General features: G+C 46.7%; 1 protein-coding gene across 1 annotated transcript in view; it reads left to right on the top strand.

The window, feature by feature from the left end:
• Positions 1 to 26,913, top strand: part of LOC307203686 (uncharacterized protein) — a 50,141-nt gene that overhangs the window by 8,531 nt on the left and 14,697 nt on the right. The window contains exons 8-21 of the mRNA XM_079954639.1: positions 284 to 619; positions 4,756 to 5,154; positions 7,623 to 7,793; positions 9,212 to 9,369; positions 9,485 to 9,625; positions 10,574 to 10,712; positions 11,065 to 11,255; positions 13,127 to 13,252; positions 15,184 to 15,385; positions 21,788 to 21,950; positions 22,834 to 22,948; positions 24,009 to 24,278; positions 25,052 to 25,192; positions 25,921 to 26,169. Of these exons, the coding sequence (XP_079810765.1) occupies positions 284 to 619; positions 4,756 to 5,154; positions 7,623 to 7,793; positions 9,212 to 9,369; positions 9,485 to 9,625; positions 10,574 to 10,712; positions 11,065 to 11,255; positions 13,127 to 13,252; positions 15,184 to 15,385; positions 21,788 to 21,950; positions 22,834 to 22,948; positions 24,009 to 24,278; positions 25,052 to 25,192; positions 25,921 to 26,169 (2,801 nt within the window). The remainder of the gene's footprint in view (positions 1 to 283; positions 620 to 4,755; positions 5,155 to 7,622; positions 7,794 to 9,211; positions 9,370 to 9,484; positions 9,626 to 10,573; positions 10,713 to 11,064; positions 11,256 to 13,126; positions 13,253 to 15,183; positions 15,386 to 21,787; positions 21,951 to 22,833; positions 22,949 to 24,008; positions 24,279 to 25,051; positions 25,193 to 25,920; positions 26,170 to 26,913) is intronic.

Raw genomic sequence — 26,913 nt, forward strand, 5'->3', positions numbered from 1 at the left:
CTGCAGGAGAGCAGCATGGCAGCAAAAGATAGAACAAGACAACTAGACTGCGACTGAGGAAATGGCTGTGTGACTCAGCTCTTTTATGGAGTCAGCCAGGGCCATGCCCATCTCCCAGGTCACATGCAGGGGGAGGACGCTCCAGACCAGTGGAACAGAAAGCTACACTGACTGGATGTCCCCTGCCTGTGCCCACTCTAGAGAAATAAGGAATGTTGCATTTGACTGCTTCAATGGATTATATCCCACATAGACTGTAATCACCTTTGGTTTCTCTGCTTAGGGGAGATTCGTCACTCGGAAGTTCCCATCTTGCCCTATGTCCCGTATCCCGTGTGTCTCCACTCTGGTCTACCAGTGAAGACTCGCCTGCCAGTCCTACAGCCTGAGAAAGTGTTTAAACTGGGAGGCCTCATGCAAGACCCAGCGACGGGGATCGAGGTGCCAATACTTGCCGTTACCATTCACCCCCAAACTGGCCAGAAGCTGTCTTTGGGTGGGACATACCTGAATCCTCTAACAGGAACGCTGACACCTCTTGAATTGGGGGGGCCTATGAGGTTCCCAGAAGAAGGGAGAATTGTTCCAATCCTTGGAGTCAGTTTGGATAATAACACAGGTAAGTGTTGTGTTCTGTTAACTGGGTTCTATTCTCTTGGTTTCATCTACCTGGCTTGCTTCTGGAAGAAAGAGAAACAGCGGGGAGGATAGGTCAATGGCAGGACACCTGCTTGGCATGCAGAAGGTCACCGGTTCCATTCCCAGCATCTCCAGGTAGGGCTGGGAGAGACCCCTGCCTGAAACCCTGGGGAGCTGCTGCCAGGCAGTGTAGACCATACTGAGTCAGATGGATCAATGGTCTTGATGCAGTTTGAGGAAACATCCTATGCCTTAAAGGATGGATATTAGGTCAGTGGGAGATCATCTGCTTTCCATATAGAAGGTCACAGATCCCCAGCATTTCCTTCTAGGGAAAACTAGGAGACCCACTGCCGGTCAGAATAGGCAGCATTAGGCTAGATGGACAAACAGTCTGACTCAGTATAAGGCAGGTTCACCTGTAAGATTTGGATGTCTGCAGTGCAGGCAGAAGGTCACTATGCTGAGCTATGTCTCAACCACGATGGTCATCTGGCAACCAGCAGGCAAGACCCAGCTCCCCAAAATCCCCATCCAGCCCCTAGTAGTTTTTCCTGCATTGTCCTTGTACCAGCCTTCAGGTTTATCCTGCTGGCAGGTTCTGTTCACTGGAACATAGGAAGCTGCCTTATACCAAGTCAAGTCCATCTAGCACCCTACTGTCTTCACTGCCTGGCAGTAGTTCTCCTGAGTTTCAGGTACAAAGTCCTTCTCAGCCCTACCTAGAGAGGTCATTTGGGCTTGAACTCAGGATCTTCTGCAGGCAAGGTAAATGCTTTGCTTCTGAGCTACAGCACCATAAAACACCAGTCCTGAAAAACCTACATTGGCTCCCACTACATTTCCGAGCACAATTCAAAGTGTTGGTGCTGACATTTAAAGCCCGAAATGGCCTCAGCCCAGTATACCTGAAGAAGCGTCTCCGCCCCCATCATTCAGCCAGGACACTGAGGTCCTCCCTTGAGGGTCTTCTGCTGGTCCCTTCACCACGAGGTTACAGGGAACCAGGCAGAGGGCCTTCTCAATAGTGGCGCCCTCCCTGTGGAACACCCTCCCTTCAGATGTCAAGGAAATAAACAGCTATCTGACTTTTAGAAGACATCTGAAGGCAGCCCTTCAGACATCTGAAGGCAGTTTTAAATGTTTGATGTTTTAGTATGTTCTGATATATGCTGTGAGCCGCCCAGAGTGGCTGGGGAAACCCAGCCAGATGGGTGGGGTATAAATTATTATTATTATTATTAATTATTATTATTATTATTATTATTATTATTATTATTATTATTTCCCCTTCTGCTTCCTCTTCTTCTTCTTTTTTAAATAATATTAAAATTTCAACAATTACAGAAAGAAAAAATAAACATACCACATTAAACAAAAAACAAAACAACACACCACAATATAAAAAAGAGGGGAAAAACAACAACAGAGAAATAAAGCCCATTAAACAAAAACAAAAACGCAAAAAAGAAAATGCATCAGATCTCCTCATTACCATTCTTTCATTAGCTTATTTCCTTGACCTCCTCACACCTCCCTTTTTTGTATTCTAGGTCTATTATCTATTTCAGCAAATCCTTTCCCTCTTTTAAAATTTTTGTCCTGTAAATTGTCTTAATATAATGTAGCTTTACTTTTCCTCCTTTCACCAATTAACAGTCAGTTATTCCCAAATCCTTTATATCCTTCCTGCTAAAATCATATAATATTGTTCCAACATCCTTCTAACAGATATTAATTTTACAGTGTTTCTGTAATTAGTCTTTCAATTTCCTCCAGTCCTCCTCCACTGACTCTTCTCCCTGCTTCCTCTTCTGTCTGTGGTCAGGCCAAGACATTTTGCTGCCTGAGGCAAAGGTCAAGATAGCACCTTCCCCAATGTAGAGAAACCAAGTAGAGAGGCAGCAGTGGTTGAAAGTCACATGACAGCATCCTCCACAACACTTGAAAGCATTGTGGTACCTTAGTGGGCACGTAGCAAGCCATGAGGCACACATAACTCTGCCCTCCTACATTTTGATGCTACCCCCAGCATCTGCCACCTGAGGTAGCTGGCCTGTGGGTGGGCCATTAGCCCTTCAAGGTGCTGGATGTTGATGACACCTTGGTTTCTACCACCACCATCTTGCTTTTTAATGGAAAGCCACAGGTGATGGGCATGAACTTAATACGTGACACAGCTCAAATCAAAAGGTCTCTGAGAGAAACGGTTGATTTAGAAGCATTATTTCAGAAGATAAAAAATAAAATCAATAACCACCCCAGCCTTTTCATGAAGATATTCTAGAAAGAGTGAGAGAGTTGAAATTAAAGCTATGATTGATTACTCTTAAGAGGTGCTGCATTCATTAATTGAACAGCTGAGGCAAATTTGACTTTCTTGGAAGTAGTTCAGTTGATCGATTAATGTAATAAACAGCGCATTAAAATAGGTCTGTTAGAGTCTTCCAGCTCAGCTTAGTAAGCATTTTTCACTCTGTTCAGTTTTGTATCAGTGATGTTAGAAAATGAGATGAACAGATTCCTCATTTTCCTCCGGTCTCTGTCAACTCCATGGTAATGACAGGATGAAGACATCCAGAAATTGGGGAGAGGGCAGACTGAGGACCTCCAGCTCCAACTCAGTTTATCCTAACTTCTTTGTCTAAACTAGGCTCCAAGCTCAAAGAGTTTTTTCTTCCTGGTTAGTATATGATCCACTTTGTGTCTCCCGCTTGTGTTAGTAAATAGAGCTGGTCTTTCTCTTTGACCAACCGATGTGGAGTGTTAAAATTAGGTCATGATTCTTCATTCCCTCAACTTTGGGTAACTTTTTCTGGTTCAGACAAAAAATGCAGAAAGAAACTGTGGGTGTTAGAAATGAGATTTATTCCAGGCCTGACATGTTTGAAATAGATCCTTCCTTGGGGCGCTATAAATATACAAACCGCATACAAAGCAATTGGGATATCGAGTGCAGAAGATGATAACTCAGTTCTGTGGTTGTTTGATCCTGGCTCAGAAACAAGAGTGAAGCATCACTCCAAGGTTTACCCATTTCCTGATTTGTCTCAGTTCTGCTCCATGGGCATCCAAATATTCTTTTCTGTGACTGAGGGGAAGCCTCACGAACCTGAACCTGCCTAATCTGTATTTTCTCAAACAATATCTGATTCAAAACACAGCCATCCTTTGAAATACTCACTTCTCATAATTTGGCATTGCAATTCTTCAGCCAAGTAATTTGTACAAAAATGCATATACTAGGGCTAAAGTGAACATATGTAAGTGAAAATAGTACAGTGGTACCTCGGGTTAAGTACTTAATTTGTTCCGGAGGTCCATACTTAACCTGAAACTGTTCTTAACCTGAAGCACCACTGTAGCTAATAGGGCTTCCTGCTGCCGCCGCACCGCCAGACCACAATTTCTGTTCTCATCTTGAAGCAAAGTTCTTAACCTGAAGCACTATTTCTGGGTTAGCGGAGTATGTAACCTGAAGCATATGTAACCTGAAGTGTATGTAACCCGAGGTACCACTGTACACAAAAATGCATAAGGTTAGGGGAAATGGCTTTGCAAAAATGGGTATATTAGAATCAAGATTGTAAGGCAGAGCAACTTTCATGAGGAATTTTCTGGAAAGATAAAAATTACAATGATGTGGAAATGTTGAACTTCCACATCACATTTAACTGTAACTTCCTGTTCCCCTCTTTCTTTCTTTCTTTCATTCATTCTTTCCAACTGTTTAAACCAATTCATGAACCAAGAACCTATACATTGACCACTAATAATGAAACTTATGTTGTAGATATTTTCCCATGTTTACTATGCTATTTTTGTGATACACAAATGACATGAGAAAACTTGGTATACTTGTTTGTATAACATTATTCTTGTTTATAAAACCCAATAAAAATAAAAATAAAAGCTGTAACTTCCTGTGACAAATCTTATTGTTTACTGTGTAAGGGAGTTGAATTGAAAACTAGTTGTGTGGTAAATACCAGGCCTTTGAGTGAAAGGCCCTATTCAAATAAAGCATTGAAATGGAACCTGAACCTGAACCTTATGTGGGAAGGTGAATATCCAGATTAACTCTTTTTTCTTTCTTTGCTTGTCTTTTAAATGCAGGAGACCTCATTCCAGTGGGAGGCCTCCATGGGCCCTCAGAGAACCTCCTCCTTATAGGGGATTCCTTTAAGGAGCCACTGAGCGGGAAGGTTGCCCGTGTCCAAGGCATTTGCCTTCAGCAAGACAAGATGGCCGCTCACGCAGGGGGCTATCAGGCGGTATTGGATGCCAACCTCCTTGTAGCTCAGATCCACGTGGCTCAATCACTAAGAGAGTATAAGGACGCCATTTGTGAGGATCTGTGCTCTGCTGGAGATAGGCAGAAAGCCCTCAAAGCCGCAGAAGAAGATATGAAAAGAGTACTGTCTGAGGTGCTTGATTATTTGTTGTACCAGCTAAGAACCCTAGAGAAACAACGGGGCCATGCGTCAGTTCTCAAGAGCACCGGCGGCAAGCTGGGTAGGTGCTTTGAATTACAACTGTATTGTTCTACATCCTTCTGTAGAAATGAATCCCTGCCAGTTACTGTTCCGTACAAATCAGTCTGTACTTGAAGTTCCACAGGTGTTAAGTTGTGGGTGAACATATCAGACGACACAGCGATTCTTCAAACAGCTCTTGTTTATTCAGAGGCCAGAACAGAACTGAGCTGAAGTGCTCAGTCAGCCTGCTTATATAGAGCGCCAGTACAACGTTACTGTAGCAACTTTCTATAACTATCCAATCTCTGAACGTCACTTTCGATCCTTCATTTGCATAACTATCTACAGTATCCCCCTGCTGGCCCAGGGTGAGAACTTCAGTACATAACAACAGGCACTGGCGTAGCGTGGGGGGTGCAGGGGGGCCAGCCACACCGGGCGCAACATCTGGGGGGGCGCGCTCACCGCCTCCGGAGTCGCCGAAGAGCTTTGGGCGCAGGCTGTAGCAGAGCCGCATGTCTCGCGGAACCAACGAGCTGTGCGCGCGTCCGGGATGAAGGCGTCCGGCAGGCAGTGGCTCTCAGCGCTCGCCACGGTCCCCGCGCGTCAGGGCCGCGGAGGGCGCACAAGGCAGCCCCTCCTCACAGCCCCGCCACTGCAGCTGCAGCTGCTGAGCCATGTTGCATTTTCTTCGCCTCTCTGCCCTCCTCCTCCTCCGGGCAAGCGGCGTCGTTTGGGCGGCAGCGCCAGCGGCAACTCGCCTCAGATCACCTGACACGGACCCGCCCCCGCGCCGTGGGTACCTTACCATAAATACCCCAGCCCAGGCAGCAGCAAGAAGAAGCTGGCAGCGGCAGCAGGTTAGGGGTTAGGGGCGCAAATTACTTGCCTTGCCCCGGGTTAGGGGGCGCAAATTACTTGCCTTGCCCCGGGTGCTGACAACCCACGCTACGCCGCTGACAACAGGTGCAGCCTTTGCTCAAAGCAATCCTGTGGGGCAGTGGTTTTCAACCCTGGGGTGCCTTGAATGATGGTCAGGGGGTGCTGCAGGCAACACTGGCCTCTGGCCTTCTTTCTTCCCCTCCCTTGTTTGACGCCCTTTCTTGTCTCTGCCTCCCAAAAGCTGGCACAGTTGTTTGTTGCAGCAGCCCTGGCTACAAACTTCCCAGATGGATGGTGCCACTGGGAGGCACCTCTCTTTGGGGTGGGGTGGGGGCAGCTCAGATAACGGGACAGTAGCAGTGGCTGCCCGGAGGACTCCCAAGGAGAGGGGAGAAGAGAGGAGGCTGAAGGAACTCTCCACAAGGGAGGGTGTTTGAAAAACAACTGGGCTCCTGAGCCCCACAGGGCAGCTGCAGAAAGAATGTAGTTGGTCAAGGGAGCTGTGGACCCCAAAAGTTTGAAAACCTCTGCTGTGGGGGATGTGGTGCAATGTGAGTTGTATCTACACACTACACAACATGTTGAGAGTGGGCCCACTGAAATTAGCAGACATAGCTAACTTCCACTGGGTCTACTGTACGTAAGTACAAGCCTGTGTCTATATATGGGACACAATAAAATGCAACATGGTGCAGTGATTAGAGTGTTGGGTTAAGGATGGAAAAAATCTGTCCGTTTTGAGTTTCTTATTTTTCCAATCTTAAAGTCAGTTCTCCAGATCTGCATCCATTTGTGTGGTTTTTTTCTGAACAATTTCATTAAAATTCATCATAATTTTTAGTGTGTGTGTCCCCTAACATACACATTTTTGCAAGCAATTTTCCATAAAAACATGCATTTGTGTATGTTCTTTCCCTGACTATACACAGTACAATAATACATTCTTGGGTCAGAGAGCTGCATTGCAAAATGTGGAGGTGGGCAAATTTGGAAGAAAAGTTTCAATTTGCACATTGTTTTGGGAAGGGTAGATTAGGTAAGTTTGCAAGAAAATATGTACCGAAAGAAATTTCACTCCCCAGGCTCAAATCCCTGCTCAGTTGAGAACCTCACTGGATGATCATGTACAAATAACTCTCTCTGAGCCTGGCCAACCTCACATGAGAGCCAGTGTGGTATAGTGGTTAAGAGCGGTGGACTCGTATTCTGGTGAACTGAGTTCGATTTCCCGCTCCTCCACATGCAGCTGCTGAGTGACCTTGGGCTAGTCACACTTCTCTGAAGTCTCTCAGACTCACTCACCTCACAGAGTGATTCTTGTGGGGGAGGAAGGGAAAGGAGAATGTTAGCCGCTTTGAGACTCCTTAGGGTAGTGATAAAGTGGGATATCAAATCCAAACTCTTCTTTTCTAAAAGGATGAGGAGGAAGAAAAGAAAATGCACACTGCCCCTTTAAGGAGTTGTAAAATAAACGGGTAACAGAGAAATAAGCAACATACAAGTTATCCTTCTTTCCATATACGGTACACACACCCAAATTCACCTGTTGTCATGATGATGGGCATTTGCTAGTACAGTATTTGTACTGACTTGGCTATCCTTTCCCTGTCTCAACCAAATTAGGGATGATCAAATATCCCAGCACAGAACTCTGGATCCCTGCCGTCTTTGGGATGAAAATCCCGGATCCAGGAGGTTCTGATTTGATGGTGCCCATCCTTGGAGTGGAATGTGACTGGAAGACAGGGCAGCCAATGCCGTTAGCTGGGACCATGGAAGATGCAGATGGGAAAGGTGAGGGCTAACACTTTGGACTGGAAGCTCCCCGCAGCAGGAAGGAAAGTGAGCAGGTGACGCACAGTCAGCTACAGGGCAGTGGTGTCATGCTTAGCAGCGGTACAAGAAGACGATCTCTGATTTGTTGCTCCAAATGCTGTATTATTTTATTGTGTTCTTGGATGGCTACAAGTTGGGGGCAGTGCTTGATTTTTCAAAGGATGGGTGCCATGGTGTTACTGTTAGCATAGGTAAAGGTAAAGGGACCCCTGACCATTAGGTCCAGTTGTGACCGACTCTGGGGTTGCAGTGCTCATCTCGCTTTATTGGCCAAGGGAGCCGGCGTACAGCTTCCGGGTCATGTGGCCAGCATGACGAAGCCGCTTCTGGTGAACCAGAGCAGCGCACGGAAACGCTGTTTACCTTCCTGCCGGAGCGGTACCTATTTATCTACTTGCACTTTGATGTGCTTTCGAACTGCTAGGTTGGCAGGGGCAGGGACCGAGCAACGGGAGCTCACCCCGTCGCGGGGATTCGAACCGCCGACCTTCTGATCGGCAAGTCCTAGGCTCTGTGGTTTAACCCACAGCGCCAGCCATGTCCCTTACTGTTAGCATACAAAGCCATTTTAACAGATTGGGACCAGTTTACTTAAGGGATTTCCTTACCCCACTTCATTCTGTGGAACTGGCACTATTACAGGTGCCACATAAAATTTGTTCCACTCTTGCAAGAAATCAATCTTTTAGTGTGGCGACATCTACACTTTGGGCCTCTTCCTCTCTCATAATACTACAACTCAGGGCCATTCAATGAAGGTGAATATGGGAAGATTCGGGACAGACAAAAGGAAATGCTTTTTCTCATGCACTGTAGAGGTAGACTATGGAATCCCACAAGATGTACCCATGACTACTAAACTGGAAGGCTTTAAAAGAGGATTCAACAAATGCATGGCAGATATGGGTGTCAGTGGCTACTAGGCCCAATGGCTATGTTCATCCTCCACTGTTTGAGGCAGAATGCTGGGAATCCCAAGTTTGGACACCGCTGTTGAATCTGGGTCCTATTTGTAGGCTTTCCAGAAGCTTCCGGGAAGGATAGGATGTTGGATTTAGATGGGTCTTTGGCCTGATGAAGCAGAGCTCTTTTGTTCTTCTGTTAAGTAGGAAATATATATGCTGTTGTCTAGTGGGGAAGGTGGAATGAGTGGAGACAGTGGTCCCATAGTGAAGCCCTTTGTGGTTCAAATCACAGTCTAGAATGAATGGGGTAGAATCCAGAAACATTAAGGATGTAGCAGCCCGCTACAAAAAGCAACAACACACAAAATACGCTTCTCACAATGGTATGGGTTTAATCATGCTTCAGAGATTTCTGACTTCATGCTCATAAAAACTCACATTAATACCCAGTTTGGCTCTGACTTCTTGCAGGTCTTGTTCCACTTGCTGTTGGCTTCAGAACAGTGGATCCCATAACAGGCGAGACCGGTCCAGTCATTGGGGCTCAAATTAACCCTTGGACAAATGCTGTCATTCCTGTGGTCCAGTCCCTGGGAAATTTACCAAGAGGAAATCCAGACCCGGAACTGGTAACTCCCATTCCAAGTTATTATTATTTTTAAGGGGAGGGGGAAGGCGGTTTGTTATTTGTCAAACTCCTTTCTGATTCTTGCAGCCTGTTATGGGAAGTCTTTGTTTTTACAGCTGTCTGCTTTGGAGAAAGAAAGAAATGCCAAGCAAGCATACTGGCACTGCCAGCGGGCAAAAGAAGAGGAGCTCTTTAAAGAGCTGGATTTTATATGTCTGGATGTCTTGGATGCAGCCAAGGAGGGGAAAATGAAAAAGGTGCATGTTGGCTTTACCTGCAACACCTGCTGTGAAATTGGAAGAGTGCCCTGGCCCTCTGCTCTGTATGCATGCTGGGCTTATTCCCCTGGGCTGGGGTAGCAGCACTTCAACAGACTGTCATGTCCTTGTTAAAGACAGATTCTCCCCACCTATAGATAGGAAGCTGCCTTATAGAACTCAGGCCACTAATCCATTAAGCTCAGCATTATTTTCATGGGCTGGTTGGACACAGAGGAATGTAGGAAGGAACGGGCTGGGAAATCCCCAAGGGAGGAAGGCTCAGGGCCCAGGGCGTAGTGGTGGGACAATGATGAGTGGTCAGAGGGAGAAGTTTGGGAAAAGGAAGTGTCGGAAACCGAGCAGGGAGAGTCAGTGATAGAGCGAAGTCCAGAATCAGAGGCAGAAGCTGAAGCAGGAGAGTAGAGAGGCCAAGGGAAGCTGAAGCAGGAGAGTACAGAGGCCAAGGGGCAGAGATGAGTCAGGCTGCTGAAGAGTCACAGATATCTCCCCTTCCTGCTGTGACAAGCTCCCCTCCCCCCCTTGTCTCCCAGAACTAGAAGAGGCATGAAAAGGGCACAGGAGAGATTAGTGACTCACAGTCACAGTCTCCGATTGCTTGGGGAAAACCCTGGACATGAGGGAACTTAGGCATTTGTGGGTGTTAGAACAACCAAGAGGACCTCTTCAACTAAAAATAAAATAAGACCCCAGTCCTTATGATTCTGCATAAAGGGCTGAATGAAACACAAATATAGGAAACCACCTTATACTGAGTCCAATAACAGTTACATCCAGTCCAGTATTTCCTGCACTGACTGGCAGTGGCTCTGGAGGAGGCGGTCTTTCCCAGCCCTACCTGGAGATGCTGGGGGGTGAATTGGGAAGACTTTCTGCATGCAAAGCATATTTTAGCTTAATTCTCGTTATCTCCCCTCCCCCTTGCAGTTAAGGTATAGGATCAAATTAAGACCTGCTGATGAAATCTATCACCTACTGGAAGAATTCTCTGCCCAGGAAACTCAAAGGAGAGCTAGCAGAGATCAGAACATGCTGTGGGACACAGAACAGTCTCTGAGGATGAGAGGTATGGAGGCACAGCTTCTGGCTGTTGCGTTTGTGTGGCTGTCTTGAACCACAGCTGAGCTGAAGTTTCTCACAAGACAGTTTCCTTGGAAAATATCTGAGATGTTTCCTTTCCTCGCCCCCTTAGAAAAAGACACATTTGCAGAATTTTCTCCACTGTTTGTTGTTGGTTGGTTGGTTGCAATGGGCCCCCTCCCACCCCACTCACACACCCCACCCCACAATCCCCTGGGCCTCAATTTCCCCAGCTGTGCCCTAGAGCAGCGCTGTTGCATCAAGCTCTTCTGTAAAATGTCCTTGCTAAGCTTCTAACGGTGTTACTCATTGAGACGATTGTGTTTTGGTGACTCCAGTTGACAAGGACGAGAGAGACCAGGAAGGCAGAGTTCGGCTTTTGCTCAGGAAGATGCTGGAGAAACTGGTCCAGTTCGTCCGGAGGATGCAGCTAGAAGAAGGACGGATCCAGATGCAGTTGAAGGAGGCAGAACGGCAGTGGAGCAGAGGCTTGCGCATGGAAGATGCCATCAGAGAGAAATCCAGAAAGGTGAGGTCACCACCAGTTCCCCAACATGATCTGCCATGATCTGGCTTTGATGTACTGTACATTAAAAACCCTGATTTATGTGTCTCCGGTGGTATAGTGCGGGGAGGAATGCAGGTGGGTACTGTAAAACTCCAGTACTTTTCTTAGAGAAGAGGTGATCACAGCATCTGTTAGAGTGCCAGGGCAATTTACAAAGTCTTCCTGCTCTAGCAAGTGAATGAGCAGATAATGTGGCCTTCAAGTTGGCTTGCGGTGATGAGAGATTAGCATAAGGCAAGTCAGAAAATGAAGCAAATCATCAAGTACTTCTCTGGGTACTTCTTTCCTTTTCTTTGATGGGGTCCCTTCTTCACACACCCTCAAAGATTTCTGGGAACTATGGTTGGCTAAAGGTGCTGGAATTGCAGGTGTCAGATGGTGGTGTGGTTGCTCAAAAGTAAACAGGCAAGACTCCGACCTGTCTTTTCCAGGCTTTATTCTTGGTGCAAACTACTTACAGTGAAGAGCGTTGTAAGTTCATGTCTGGCTCAATCACTAGCGGAATCTGGGAGTGGTCGGTCTTTGTACCTCCCCCAGCATAAAAGTCGCCTCACCCCCAGGCTTTTCCGCCCCTCCCTGCACCGAAGCCTACTGCGCAGAATAGATGCTGGCAGGGGCATACTTCCCGCCCCTCCGGTTTGCTCTGGCTTGGTGTTGAGGCTCTCCCTAGCATCCCCTGGTCCCTGCACCTCTTCTCCACTGGAGGTGGGGCTTTCCTCCTCACCAGAGGAGGAAGTACTTAGCAAGATTTTCGGAGGCTCCCTATAACACAACTGCCCTTCCATCTCTTGCCTCTGAGTTGATGGCAGTTCCCTGACATCCAGTCTGTAGTGAGTAAACTCCAATTCCCAGAATTCTTTGGGGGAAGCAATGTATTTGAATGTGCTTTAAATGTATGACATATATGGGTAACACTTTTTTGCCTGTCCTTTGCATTTCTGTTTGAAACCCTGAATTATCATAATAGTGTTATAGATTTTGCGTGCCAGAGTATGTGGGCGCTAGCTAGGGATAAGCCATTAAGAAACAAAGGCTGGACTGACCAGTTATTAACCCATCAATGCAAGTCATTGATAAAACAGAAGACTGCTGGGCACAGAGAGGGAGGTTGCCAGGGTTACAGTGGGAGATAATGGAGACAGAAGGGGAAGTTGCGTTTTGGCAAGGGATTTTTGGGAAGAAGCAGCAGGAAGTAGGCAGAACAGGGTTGTACCCAGAGACCAGAGAGCATGGCTGTCCTCTGCTCAGGACCCAAGCTTGATGAAGTTATGGGAGAAGAAACAGGAGGCACTCTTGAGGTGTAATATTCTGCACTCCCTCCATCAGTGTCTATACGTGTAAATAAAACCATACATCTCAAAGACACTGCAGTCTCTACTGTGCCTAATTTTCAAGAAGGAAACACAACTCTGGGTAAGTGCCTGAAACCTCCTGGAATCTTGCTAACACTCAGCAGAGATTGGGGATGGCACATAACAATAATGTCTAAAGTAGCACATGATAGGAAAGCAGGTAATGAACAACCAAGCATGGGATTGTCTCCAACTAAGTACTACTCAGAGCAGACACAGCAAAAGCAATGAACTGGAGTTAGCCATGTTTAAGCTCAAAAACAATAAAACAAAAACAAATAGTTGTGCATCATATTTGTGGCCACCAAAAGATGGGTCCCAAATTTTCTGGGAACATTTTGCCGCATGCTTCATGTTAACATTTTGCAACACAAAAATCTTGGCAGTCACATTTCTTAATGCTTAATGCTGCTCTTAAGCAAGATGGTGGGAATGGGAAGAAGGGGTTGAGATCATCCCCACTTCTCCGCCTTCTTCCAGATCACACTGCATCTTGTGGCTGGATTCCAGGAACACATTGCAAAGCAGCAGACCAGCTTGGAGAGTGCCCACTGCAGGCTGGAATATTTCCGAATATTATCAGATACGCTGGCCCTACAGACAAAGGTATGCCGTTCTTGTGAACATAGGTAGCAAATTGAAAACCAACTTACTACTGGGTGTGCCTATGGGCTCTTCTGGACTGTCACCATTTTGGGGTGGGATTCATTCATAGGTTGCACAGCTTAGGTCCAAGCCATCTGAAAGACCTTATTCCCTCATATGCACCTGCCAGGGTTATGAGATCTTCAGAGGAAGCCCTTCTCTTGGTCCTGACTCCCTCACAGGCACACTTGGGCCTTTTCAGCTTGGCTGCTCTGACTTTGGAATCCCTCCCTATGGAAGCTAGATTGGCTCCCTCCTTGTTGTCATTCCACTGGCAGGTGAAATTTTTTTTGTTCCAGTAGGTGTTTGGGAACTGACTGCTTTTAATGAAAGGGCTGAAGCCATGCTGTTTTTATTGTAATTATTGGTATGGTTTTAATAGATTTCATGTGTGTGTGTGTGTGTGTGTGTAATTCTATCAATGTTAAATCAATTTTTAATGGTTGATTTTCTATGTTTTAAGCAATACTTATTTTTATTTGTAAGCTGCATTGAGTTTTGTCCATATATATATATATATAGCAGTAGTAGTAACAACAACAACAACATAGTGCATCGGGAGTTCTTGCGCAACAAACCTGCTTCCCCAAAAGATCAAACTTTTTGCAATAAGAAAGGTGATGGGGAAATAAACTAGAAAGTGTGGGATAAACTTTGCTTGATGAAACATCTTCTAATCTGTGGTGCAACCACACCTGAATACTGCACAAAGTTCAGGTTGCCTCACCCTGAAAAAAGGATACTGTAAAGCTATTTTCTTTAAAAAGCTTCAGGGAGGGGCAACCAAGAAGATCAAGGGATGGAAGAACTCCCGTATCAGGAAAGATTACATCACTGGGGGCTTTTTAGTTCAGAGAAAAGGCAAGTAAGAGGCAACATGATACAAATGTATACAGTTACATACCCTCTAACATTTCCCTGGGACATTCTATTTAAGTTGTTGTTGTTGTTGTTATTGTTGTTGTTGTTGTACCCCGTCCATCTTCCTGGGTTGCCCCAGCCACTCTGGGCAGCTTCCAACATATATAATAAAACATTAAACATTTTAGAAAAACTTCCCTATACAGGGCTGCCTTCAGATGGCTTTGGGGTCGCATAACTCCATACTCTCCAAAAAATTTCTGATGAGAAATTTCTCTGATGAAAATAGGGACATCCTAAGGAAAAGTGGGACATTCCGGGATCAAACTGGGACACATTCTGTAAATCCAGGACTGTCCCTGGAAAATAGGGACACTTGAAGGATCTGCAGTTATGCACAGTGTGGATGAAGTGGACTGCTGGAAGATTCAGTACAGAGAAAAGGAAATACTTCTTTACACAGTGCATACTGTAGATAATGATGGAATCTGCTCCCACAGGAGGAAGTGATGGCCACCAGCTTGGATGACTTTAAAAGAGGATTAGCTGAAATTATGGAGCCTGAGGCTCTCGGTGGCTATTTTCTGCTTCCACTGTTGGAGGCAATATGTGTCCAAATACCAGTTGCTGCATTTGGGTCTGGCTTGTGGGTTTCTCACAGGCATCTGGTTGGCTGCAGTGAGAACAGGATGCTAGACAAGATGCCCTGATGGCCCTGCCAGCACCTTTCTTCATATGTTCTTAGCCTCCTTGCAAACAAATCAGAATGAATGCTCATTAAACAGCTAATATTGTCTGATCTTCCTGCAAACAAATTAGGATGAATGCTCAGTCATCTGGAAGCTTCCTAAAAGCTTAACCCAAGGGTGATCACATGCTGCAAAAATAAAGGTTTTCCCTGGATTGGGCTTATTCATATTATTTAACACTCAAAGAGTTGCTTCTTTACTGGTTCCTCTAGCTGGGTTTAACCCTGTGAAAAATTCAAGTGGCAAATGTTTGCTGAGAGTTAATCTTCTTCTCTGTCTCAGGACCTTCTCTCCGGATCATCCCAGTGCTTTCTGAACTACCCGGGCGCAAAGTTCTACAGCACAGCTGGCACTGCCCATGGAAGTTGGGAAGTCATCAATCAGAAACTGATCCCGCTCCTCAAGTCTGTGGTTCAGACTCTGGAGGAGAACAAAAGGGGTCCCTTGTCTCCTGAGATGCTTCTGGGTCTGGGATCAGGAGAAGGTGTGGTCTGCTGTTTCCATGGTCTTTGCAATGTTTGTCTTTCAACTGAGCAAGAGATGAAACCGTATTCTGAGCCGTGAAATAAGTGCAGTTGAGTTGCAAGGCCAGCCCTACCATTAGGTATAATGAGGCAGATGCCTCAGGTGGCAGATACTAGGAGGAACTTGTGGCAGCCACCCAAGCTTTTTGTGCTGGTCCAGTGGGTTACCTGAGAGGCGTGGTCAGAGGTGCAACATGGAGGCAGTCCATAGTAGCTGAAGCTGGGTGCAGGGCAGGGAGTCGGGTGAAGTCAGGAACAGGCATGCAAGCAGGGAGCCAGGGCGGGTCAGGAGCTCAGGCAGGAAAGCAGGAGAGGGTTCAGGCAGGAACTAGCAACCAACAATGTTGCTCCCACAACTTGGGACTGGGGCTGGCTGGCTTTTATCTGCCCCGAGGCATAGGGTGGCCCCGATCCTCTGGTGACTCGCCTCTCCTGGCCTGGAGACGAGCACTCCTCCTGCGGGAACTTAGTTCCCTCCGCTTCTCTGCCCTGAGCCTCTGCCGCTCAGGAGAGGCTGGAGGGTGACCAGACACAGAGGCAACCTCAGCTTCCCCTAACGGGGCTGAGAGTGGAGCACCTGCAGGCAATGGGTCCTCCATCATCTCAGGAGCCAGAGCAGACTCAGCTGATGCCTGCACCTGAGGACCCAGCACAGGTGAGGACCCTTCAGGCTCAAGCCCCAGCCCCGGCTCAGCTGGTTCTGGAGGTGGGGAATCCTGTGCAGGCTGGGATCCCTCAGGTTCAGCCTCCAAGTCTGAATCCCAGGCCATCACACTTTTGCTCTTGAGCCATTCCCCACCATCACTTAAAAGGCCACTTTCATTCTTCTGAGATGGTGCCCCGGTGGGGATGTCTGCTTGTTGCTGGTCTGGGACTGCTGAAGAAAGCTTCTCAGTGAGTGTGCAAAGTTCAGGCCGCAAATTTCAGCAGGCATTCTGCTTGTGCATGCATTGCTCCACTAATTCTGCATGTGTTGTTGGAACCACCCACTGCATTGTAGATTTTTTTGTGTGTGGTTTTTTTTGCAATGTGAGTCTCCAGCCAAGAAACATGTAAAAAAAATGAACATACCAGTGCAAGATGTGCATTAAATGCATACACTGGTACAAAAATGCTTTCTGGTAAAAGACTTTGCAAAAAAGAAAAGAAAAGAACACATTAGAAGAAATTAACACTAAAATGCTGGTGATTTTTTTTGTGAGAATTTTGTTTTTATTTATAATATAAATCACAAACTGATGAGGAAATGTGGAGAACTGAAGAATTGGAGATAACAAACTGGAAGAAACAGAAATGGACATATTTTCCCATCACTAGGCAGCACAGCCCCATAGCCAGTGTTGCAGTAAGATTAAGTCTTGTTGCCCCAATGAATGGAAAAGGCATATTATATCTCCTGTAGAAGCCCAAGGAAAGCTATACGAGTACAGTGGTACCTCGGGTTAAGTACTTAATTCGTTTCGGAGGTCTGTTCTTAACCTGAAACTGTTCTTAACCTGAAGCACCACTTTAGCTAATGGGGCCTCCTGCTGCCGCCGCGCCGCCGGAACCCGATTTCTGTTCTTATCCTGAAGCAAAGTTCATAACCAGAAGCACTATTTCTGGGTTAGCGGAGTGTGTAACCTGAAGCGTATGTAACCTGAAGTGTATGTAACCCGAGGTACCATTGTATATAATACTCATGCCTGCTTATAAAGTCTTTGCCTATTAAGCACTCAACAGTGCAATCCTAAACCCATTTCATGAAGATTTAGTTTCTTTATTTGTTTACTGTTCCCATTTCTAGCCTCATTTTCCCCTCCAAAATACTTGACAATTCTCAATGAAAAACAACCACCTGATGGTGAAACATCAAAACAGGAGAGAATCAGGAGCATCTCTAAGAGCTCAAAGAAAAGCACTAGCTGACAAAAATCTAAGCAGCAAGGAGATCAAAGTCTTATCCAAAAAATTAAGCTTTTCAAACCGCTTGTAACAAAGTAATTCAGCTGCAAGACACATTAGGATAAATGCACCAAGCACCCGGGTTTTGGGGGTGGGCATTAATGCTGTGGCGATGCTGTTGTTCCTTTGAGGAACCTGTGAGTACCTCCAGATGTGGCTGGACTACAACTCCCATCATCCCCCTGATCATCAGCTACATTAGCAGGAGTTGAAGTCTGACCAACAATGCTTGGAGGCTTGCAGGTTCCCCACCTGCTGGACCTACAGAGCAGAATGAAATGAAGTGGCAGCACCACCCACTGGCAGCTAACGGAATGACTGAGCAGTGCATGTTGGAGTCATCAAAGGGGTTTCTGCAGTCGCTTCACATAACATTGTGCCTTTGGGGCCTACTAGAAAACAACCCTCAAAGTTTGGGCTGAGGAGGAATGCTGTTGCACACAGGGTCTGATTTGGGGCTTCCCATAATGGGAATCTGGTTGGCCACTGTGACAAGGTAAAGGTAAAGGACCCCTGGATTGTTAAATCCAGTCAAAAGCGACTAAGGGGTTGTGGCGCTCATCTCGCTTTCAGGCCAAGGGACCCAGTGATTGTTCAAAGACAGCTTTCTGGGTCATGTGGCTAGCAGGACTAAACTGCTTCTGGTGCAACAGAACACCGTGACAGAAGCCAGAGTGCACGGAAACACCTTTTACCTTCCTGCCACAGCAGTACCTATTTATCTACTTGCACTAGCGTGCTTTCAAACTGCTAGGTTGGCAGGAGCTGGGACAGAGCAACGGGAGCTCACTCCGTTGTGGGGATTCAAACCGCCGAGCTTCTGATCGGCAAACCCAAGAGGCTCAGTGGTTTAGACCACAGCGCCACCTGTGTCTACTGTGACAACAGGATGCTAGACAAGATGGACCACTGGCCTGTCTCCTTCTGGTGTGCTTATGTCTCTGTGCTACACAGACTCCCAATTATTTATTTTGTCTAGGAGAACTATTTTTATACACCACTTTTCAGGGGGAACCTCACAAAGCGGTTTCCATAAAATTATCAAAACAATGAGCATCAATAATTAAAAAAGAGACAATTGCTCGGAAAAGAGCAAAAACTCTCTGCATTGAAGATGCCATTTCTGATTTTATTCCCTTTTAATTTCCAGGTTTGGGCGGGCTCAGAATCTGTCTGTGAGGATGTGCCCTTGCATTATTCAAACCCTGACCACAAGATTTTAATGTGGAGGCATTATAAACACTCTGCATCTAAACTGCTTCCCTCTGCAGTTTAATTCCCCCCTCAATTAATTCAGCAGCATACCCGGAGTCTGTTAGCACAGGATTCCTTCTGTCCTCAACTTGGCAGCAAGTGGACGAAGTACAGAAAATCGATGGCATCCCTTTTACTCCCCACCCCCACCCCACTCTCCTGGGAATTCAGATCTATCAATTGTGATGCAACCAGACTCTTAGTTACACAATAGATCTAAAAGGGGGGTTTGTTGGCAGACAGGGCTAGGCTAGAGCTGGGAATATGGAGAACAGGATGGGGAAGATACGCAGGCAGGCAGGCATTAGGGTTCTGCTGACAGGGCACTCAGAAAATGCTAAAGATTTTTATTTTCATTCAGTCCTTCCTCAAGCAACTGTTGCTTGTGCACAGGCCTATTACCATATCTTATGTAGACGAATTTGGTTCACTTTGCACGCATTTGTTTATTGTTTAAGCTACTTAGAGGGGGAACCTACCCGATTTGCACTTTAGAAGCCAACACACAGCCATCCTTTGAAATTCACACAACTCCAGATTTTGCAAGGCAGTTCTCCAGCCAAGTGAAGTTTGCAAATGCCCATGCTAGGCCGAAGTGTTTCCCACATAAAATGTGATATGTTAAAAATCCATTTCCAATGCATTGATTAGCTCGGTCAGCAGAGCATTAAACTATTAATCTCAGGGTCGCAGGTTTGAGCCCCACATTGGGCAAAAGATTCCTGCACTGCAGGAAGTTGGACTTGATTATCCTAGCGGTCCTTTCCAACTCTATAACTCTATGATGCTAAGATCCCATTTGCGACACCAAGCTCTCATCTAGAAGCAACTCCTGAAGTGTCTGGGATGCAATATCAGTTTGGTCAGGAAGGCAACCACACCCATGGGTCATGGCAGGTCCACGAGTTACGTCAGACATTGCAGATGCGTCTTGAATTCTGCCCACTAAGTTACTACCTCGTATGAACAGAGAAATCCATCAATTTCAGTTCTATTTCTCACTTAGGGACACGGGTGGCACTGTGGGTTAAACCACAGAGCCTAGGACTTGCCGGTCAGAAGGTCAGCAGTTCAAATCCCTGCAACGGGGTGAGCTCCCGTTGCTCAGTCCCTGCTCCTGCCCACCTAGCAGTTTGAAAGCATGTCAAAGTACAAGTAGATAAATAGGTACCGCTCTGGCAGGAAGGTAAACGGTGTTTCTGTGTGCTGCTCTGGTTCGCCAGAAGCGGCTTAGTCATGCTGGCCACATGACCCGGAACCTGTACGCCGGCTCCCTTGGCCAATAAAGCGAGATGAGCGCCGCAACCCCAGAGTTGGTCACGACTGGTCCTAAAGGTCAGGGGTTCCTTTACTTTATTTCTCACTTTCCTAAATCCAGATCTCCACATATCCACAGTAATATGTGGGTTGTTGTTTTTTCAAAGCTCATGGAAAATTGTCAGCATTTTAGTATGAGTCTCTCTTAAAATACTTTTTCATATACAATTTTAAGTAACACAAACATTTTTGCAAGTTATTCCCCCTTGTATAATGCATTTTAATGTTGTTTTCATTGTGGTGCATTTTTATGCACTCTTCCCCCTAATATATGCATCATGGTTATTTTTTAGAACTGCATTGTAACATTTGAAGAAGTGGGCATTTTGAAGCTGAATTCTCCTGCGGTGCACAGATTGGTTCAAAATGTGCATATTAGGTCATTTCCCATTAACGTGCAAACAAAACACAACTTCTCCCCAGTCCAGACTGCCTGCTGCACCTTCTGGCTTCTGTTAAGCAGCAGTGATCTGGCTTCAGCCTTAAATGTCCTACCATTAAAAATAAATAAAATAGAACCCCCATAGTTTCTCAAACTTTCTTTTAAATGTACAAAGTCTTGTCACTTGTCCATATCTTTGGACTGAAGACTAGGGGGTGGGGGTGGGGATCCAGTTCAAGCTGGGAAGAATCCCAAAAGCCTTTAAGATTTGTCAGCAAATAGTTGGTGGTTATTTAAAAACTACCAGAACTGCATTAACGTAATTAATAGCAGGCAGGGTAAAAACCACACATTTCCTCTCGCATGTTGTTCCTTTTTGCCCCCTCCGCTGGTTCCACATACAGAACCCAACACAGCTGGCTGTTGAATCTTGCATCTGCACTGGCAATGGAAAAAAACATACCCTATCTCTTCTGGGGGCACCAGGCCAGCTTAGGGGGCCCAGAGCAGCTTAGTTCCAGGGACTGAGGGGCAGCTACCCCCCCCCCCCAGCATTGGATATCTGAGGCAGCTCTCCCTCTCTCTACCTAATAGTAGGACCGGCTCTGTTTGGAAAGGAGGAGTATTTAACCCTTTGTTCCCACCATGGTTGCAATTTGCTGAAACAACCATTGGCACTAGTGGTTTATTTTTCAAGATAGCAGCTATGCAAAGGTAGAAATGCCACCTCAGATTGGGCCCTCAGCCTCTCAGCTAAGTCACCAGCTGATCTAATTAAGCCTCAGCCCATGCCATGGACTACTTCATAGCTGTCAACATTTCCCTTTTTTAAAAGGGAAAATCCCTTATTCCAAATAGGATTCCTCACAAGAAAAGGGAAAAGTTGACAGCTATGCATCTGTTGCCTTTTCCATCCCCATTATCCAATTTTAGACCAGGAATAAAACATAGGTCCTCAGGTCCGGGGGCCCTAGGTGGCCCTCTGGGCCTCTCTTTGTGGCCCTTGGGGCTTTACTTCCCAGGTCACACTCCATCCTGGCCCTGCTTTTCTTCCTCCTTGCCCAGCTGGAATGTGTCTTGCTTGAACTCTTGCTTACCTGGACAGAGGATAGAGAGGAATGTTTGAGTGTAAGTGGAAACCAGTCTACTGTTCCAAGGTCAAATTCACCCTTATTGGTCTGCTCGCTTTTACCTCTGGCCCCAGCCACCAGTGGCCCTCAGAAGGAAATGTGGCCCTCAGGTTGGAAAAGGTCCTTGCTGGTCTTTTAGAATATCAGCCTTTTGGACCTGAAAGCCGTCGCTTCGTTGGCTTAGGGCAGCTGTCTCACTTAACGCCACTGCCAAGCTGCTCCACGTTCGTTTGCAGACACCCTGCTCTATGCAGTGCTTCCCCTCCCAGAGAAATGGTGAATTTGATAAGCCTTCAAAAGAAGCATTCCTTTGACACCTCTCATTCCTCCTATAGGCTACTCATCCAGAAGCACTCTGAAGGTGTCTGAAGCTGCCGGCGAAGCATTCCGGACCGAAACGAGGCAGGAAATGGCTCTTGCTGCGGCAACCCTCTCGCCTGGGCCACCTTCTTGGTCCACACCAAGCAGATCCCAGTTGTTGCAAGAAATCCAGACCAGGTGAGATGCATGGGTTTTCCTCAAACTCCAGGGCCCAGCACAAAACACCCAGGGGCTGGGGTCTTTGGGCTACCCTCTAATGACACCCTTGCCATTGGCATAACCCTAAGATTCCCCCTCTTCTGCACAAACACGATGCAGAACAGCTGTGCAAAACAGGGAGAGCTCATCCCTGAAAGGCCATAGGATAGGCAGTTTCTTTTAGGAAGGAGCCAACACACTGCTCAAGTCAATGGGAAGGCTGGGAAGGAGCTTGCTGGTTACTACATCTCTGTGCTGTCTTAATTCTTCATGGGATTGTGGTTATGGTGTTTTTTCTTCTTGGCCTTCACAGTGTTTAGAATCATGGGGCTCTTAAGCTCTGGGACAGCTCAAATGGTAGAGGATGAGACTTAATATCAGGGTTGTGGGTTCAAGCCCTGCATTGGGCAAAAGTTTCCTGCATTGCAGGGGGTAGATGATCCTAATGGTCTCTTCCAACTCTGTGATTTTATGATCAGAGGAGGTTCTGCTTCCCCCCCCCCCTTGGCAGTTCCAAGTCCTCCCCAGCCTCCACTAATGCTCTTTGCTCTGCAGAAAATCAGGGGGGAGAACTAGCACCCATGCTCCCTCTTTCAAAGTAGCTGAAGTCAGAGAAGATAGGGAAGATCCATTCCTCCTCCAGTCCACATTCCCACCATTCAGCCTCTTCCTTTTGCTCCTTCTCCTGCATCAGTGCCTTTCAATCAACATCTGATCCCAGCAGCCCCTTGGGGCTCATGACAGCTCCCGCCTCTTCCTGCCGTTCTTTCAGCAACTGGAGAATCAATTCATCTCTTTCTCACATGGCAGCTTATAAATCTGCCAGTGCCTCCTGACATCACCTGTGCTGTTGTTTGGGCAGGATTTTCTTGGAGAAGCATGCCAGCGAGATGGTGCACCTTGAGCTGTCCTTGATGGCTGAGGAAATCAACATGATCTCTTGCTTTTGCGAATCCTCCAAGCTGAGAAAGGACCTGGTGAGAGAGCTGTGTGTCACAGAGAGGGGCGATGGGCAAGAGACAGAATTTGCTTTATGGAGTTTCCTCCAGTAAATGAGGTCTTTAAAGGTGGATGATTGGTCTTGATGCTCAGCATCCAAATATCTGAAACGGTTGCATGAATCAAAAATGGTGCTATGGTTCCATCCCCGATATTTCCAGGTAGATTTGAAAAAGAACCCTGGAGAACAACTGTCAATCAGTGTAAAGTCTGGAAAAGGGATTGGGAGTCTGTGGTCCTCTAAATGTTGTAGGACTCCACCTTCTATTATCCTTGACCAAGGGCCATGCTGATGGGAGTTGGAGTCCAACAAGATCTGGAGAGACAAAGCTTCATTTCCGAGCACAATTCAAAGTGTTGGTGCTGACCTTTAAAGCCCTAAACGGCCTCGGTCCAGTATACCTGAAGGAGCGTCTCCACCCCCATTGTCCAGCCCAGACACTGAGGTCCAGTTCCGAGGGCCTTCTGGCAATTCCCTCCCCGCAAGAAGTGAGGTTACAGGGAACCAGGCAGAGGGCCTTCTTGGTAGTGGCACCCTCCCATCAGATGTCAAGGAAATAAACAACTGCCTGACTTTTAGAGGACATCTGAAGGCAGCCCTTAGGGAAGTTTTTAATGTTTGATGTTTTATTGTATTTCTAATATTCTGTTAGGAGCCGCTCAGAGTGGCTGGAGAAACCCAGCCAGATGGGTGGGGTATAAATAAATTATTATCATTATTATCATTATTCCCCACCCCTGGTGGTTCCCCCACCCCAATAGCCTGACCCTGAATAAGGCAGCTCCCTACATCCTAATGTCTTTACTGAAACCTAAAAGCATGAAATCCAATTTTTTGATAAAGTCTAATTTACCAGTTCACACTGGAGCCTTGTTGAGCGATAGTGACCTCTCCAGGTTAGCAGCAAAGGCTGAAGAAGGTTCTTCCACTGCCACCTGAACGTTGACATTTTTAATATCCGTTTTGTGTTCTTTGATCCCTTTGCATCGAGAAATTGACCTTATTGCCCTGTGCTTCCCATATCCCTATATTTCCAGGGAACGACACAAAGGCATAACTTGGGAGCGGCCAACGACTGGGACAGCCTCCTGAAGGAGCTGGCTGAGTATCACCAGCATGCTGAAGAAGAGCTTAGACAGCAACACTGGGAAGAAATTAAATGTGCCGGGCTCAGCCCCGAGGAAAGAACCCTCAAAGACGGGGCTTTATTCTCTCTGGAAGAAATCCTGCAGAATCTTGCGTCGCTGGGTGCCGACCTGCAAAAAGCAGGGGCCCCCTCTAGATTAGGCCTTGCAAAAGCAAACAGTGTGAGTTGCAACTCCCGGAGTCCTGTGCTTTGCAGACTCCTGTCTTCATTCCCTCTCTCTGTAACCTGTGTTATTCAATGACAGGCTGCTGTGGATGCATTTGGCAGAGAGGTGGGTTGGGTTCGATCGGTGCATGGATATTATGGGGAGAGGGAAAGGTACAGAGACTTTGGGGAAAGGGCCATAGCTTAGCTATAGAGCACATATATAAACAAATACTCATCCCCACTGGGTTTCCCATTGTCGTAGCTCTAGATCCAGCACAGACAGCAAGACAAGCCTCAGTGCCTCTACTTCTCAACCCAACGTTCTAGGCTGCTAGTTCTTTGTTCTCCTTCACTGGCCCACAGAGCTTGATAACACCACCTCCAGCCAACAGTAGGGGAAAGGTCCAATTTGGACCACACTTCACAAAACAAGGCAGATCCCTTACAGACTTGGCTGGAATCATCAACTTAGCAAAGAGATTGGTTTGACCACTTTAGCAGTCCTTTATTCTTTGCAGGAACCCCATTCGAGGGGGACAAAAGCACAGGCTTGGTGGGGGCCCCAAGGATGATGTCTAAACTAAAAAATATGTTTTTATATATACTGGAAGCCACCCAGAGTGGCTGCCGAAGGCCAGCCAGATGGGCAGGGTATAAATAATAAAAATTATTATCATTATCATTATCATTATCATTATCATTATCATTATCATTATCATTATCATCATCATCATCCCCCCTGGAAAAAACAATGCCCTTACAGCAATGTTATATTTTGCTCTGCAGGAAACTCAAACTTTGGAGAGCAAGCTGGGCAGAGGCTCAGTGGCTCAGAAACTGCGAGCCACGGCAAGCAAGATAGTGAAGCAAGAAGCTATGAAGCAAATGTGGATACACAGAGTTCTGGATTGTTACAACCATCTCCAGGTACAGCCCAGCCTCTTGTTTCAGAGGAAGGACCATAGCTCAGTGACAGAAGACCTGCCTTGCATGCAGAAGGTCCCAGGTTCAATGGTCGACAGCTCCAAGTAGGGCTGGGAGGGAACCTTCTCTGAAAATCTGGCTGCCTGCCAGTGTAGAGAATACTGAAATAGATGGACCAAGTGTCTGACTCAGGCCAAGACAGCTTCCTATGTTCCTCCGCATCAGTTCTCCTACTTTTAATGGGTAACTATATCCTGTATAGGGACGTGAGTGGTGCTGTGGGTTAAACCACAGAGCCTAGGGCTTGCCGATCAGAAGGTTGGTGGTTCGAATCCCCAGGACAGGGTGAGCTCCCATTGCTCGGTCCCTGCTTCTGCCAACCTAGCAGTTTGAAAGCACGTCAAAGTGCAAGTAGATAAATAGGTACCGCTCCGGCGGGAAGGTAAACAGCATTTCCATGCACTGCTGTGGTTCGCCAGAAGCGGCTTAATCATGCTGGCCACATGACCCGGAAGCTGTACGCCGTCTCCCTCAGCCAATAGAGCGAGATGAGCACCGCAACCCCAGAGTCGGTCACGACTGGACCTAATGGTCAGGGGTCCCTTTACCTTTACCTTTATATCCTGCATGCACTATCTTCATGAGTTGTTCCAACTTTGCTCGGTTGCAGCTCCTCCCATGGTGACGCCACTGCTAACATTGGTGTGAATTTCTCTACCTTCTGCCCTAAGAGATGGAGCTGTCCGGAAGACGTATTACAGGTTCTGGATAACTTATGCTACACAGCTGCAGGGGAAACGGTAGCCCGTGAGGTGTCCCAGTCAGCTGAGCAACATCAGGTGGAGAGAGTGATGACCTTTCTCCAAAAGTCCTCTAAGGAAGGGGAAATACTTGTCTCTTTCAAAGAAATGGATGAAGCTGAGCTGAGGAAGCTACAGGCACTGATCCAAACGGAACTGCAAGCACAGACAGAGGAAAAGGTACAGAAACTGTGCTACATTGGCCTGGCTGCATCCAGATGTGGCTGTCAGTCTTTGGGGAAACAGCTTCCTCCCTCCCTTTGGCTGTGGATAAGCAGAACAAAGCAAAAATAGTCTCTTGCCGTTTAAAGAGATTTTAATGATCACAGCAAAAGAACAGAGTCCATTCTTGGAGTGAAGGTGCTCCCAGTTAAGGTTTCCACCCACTCCACCCCAAGTCACCCAAGTCACTTCCTCGTCTTGCAATCTGATCTCACAACCACTGTGTCTTCTGTGGAGCTACCTTATCTAATCTCCTTGACCTTGGACTGATCGGCTGGACACTTTCCAGCGAACCGGACTCTGATCTCTCTCCCTCTCCCTCTCTCTCTCTCTCCCCCCCCCTCCAGTTCTTTTTCTCCCAGCTATTCACTACCCAGTTCTTCCTAACTTTTGTCTTCTGAACTCTGTCCCTCTGCAAACCACTGCTCCAAATCTATACTGTCCCACTGCTCCTGAGAAAATTCAGGATCCTGATCTGGAGCAGGGGGGAGGCTCCCACCCTCCTCAGCATGGTCCCTGACAGTGCCCCAAACTCAGGATTCATCTGTAATGTATCAGGAAAAGGCAACAGCTAGAGGTAGAACACCGACTCTGCATGCATAAGGTCTGCATGCAATGGTATGAATCTGCGATTATCCACACTTGCCTTTCGTCCACTCTTCCCTTCATCCTTTTAAAAATGGTTCTACAAGGGTTTCTCAA

This window comes from Podarcis cretensis, assembly GCF_951804945.1.
Source record: "Podarcis cretensis genome assembly, chromosome: 15".
Classification (NCBI taxonomy): Eukaryota; Metazoa; Chordata; class Lepidosauria; order Squamata; family Lacertidae; genus Podarcis; species Podarcis cretensis.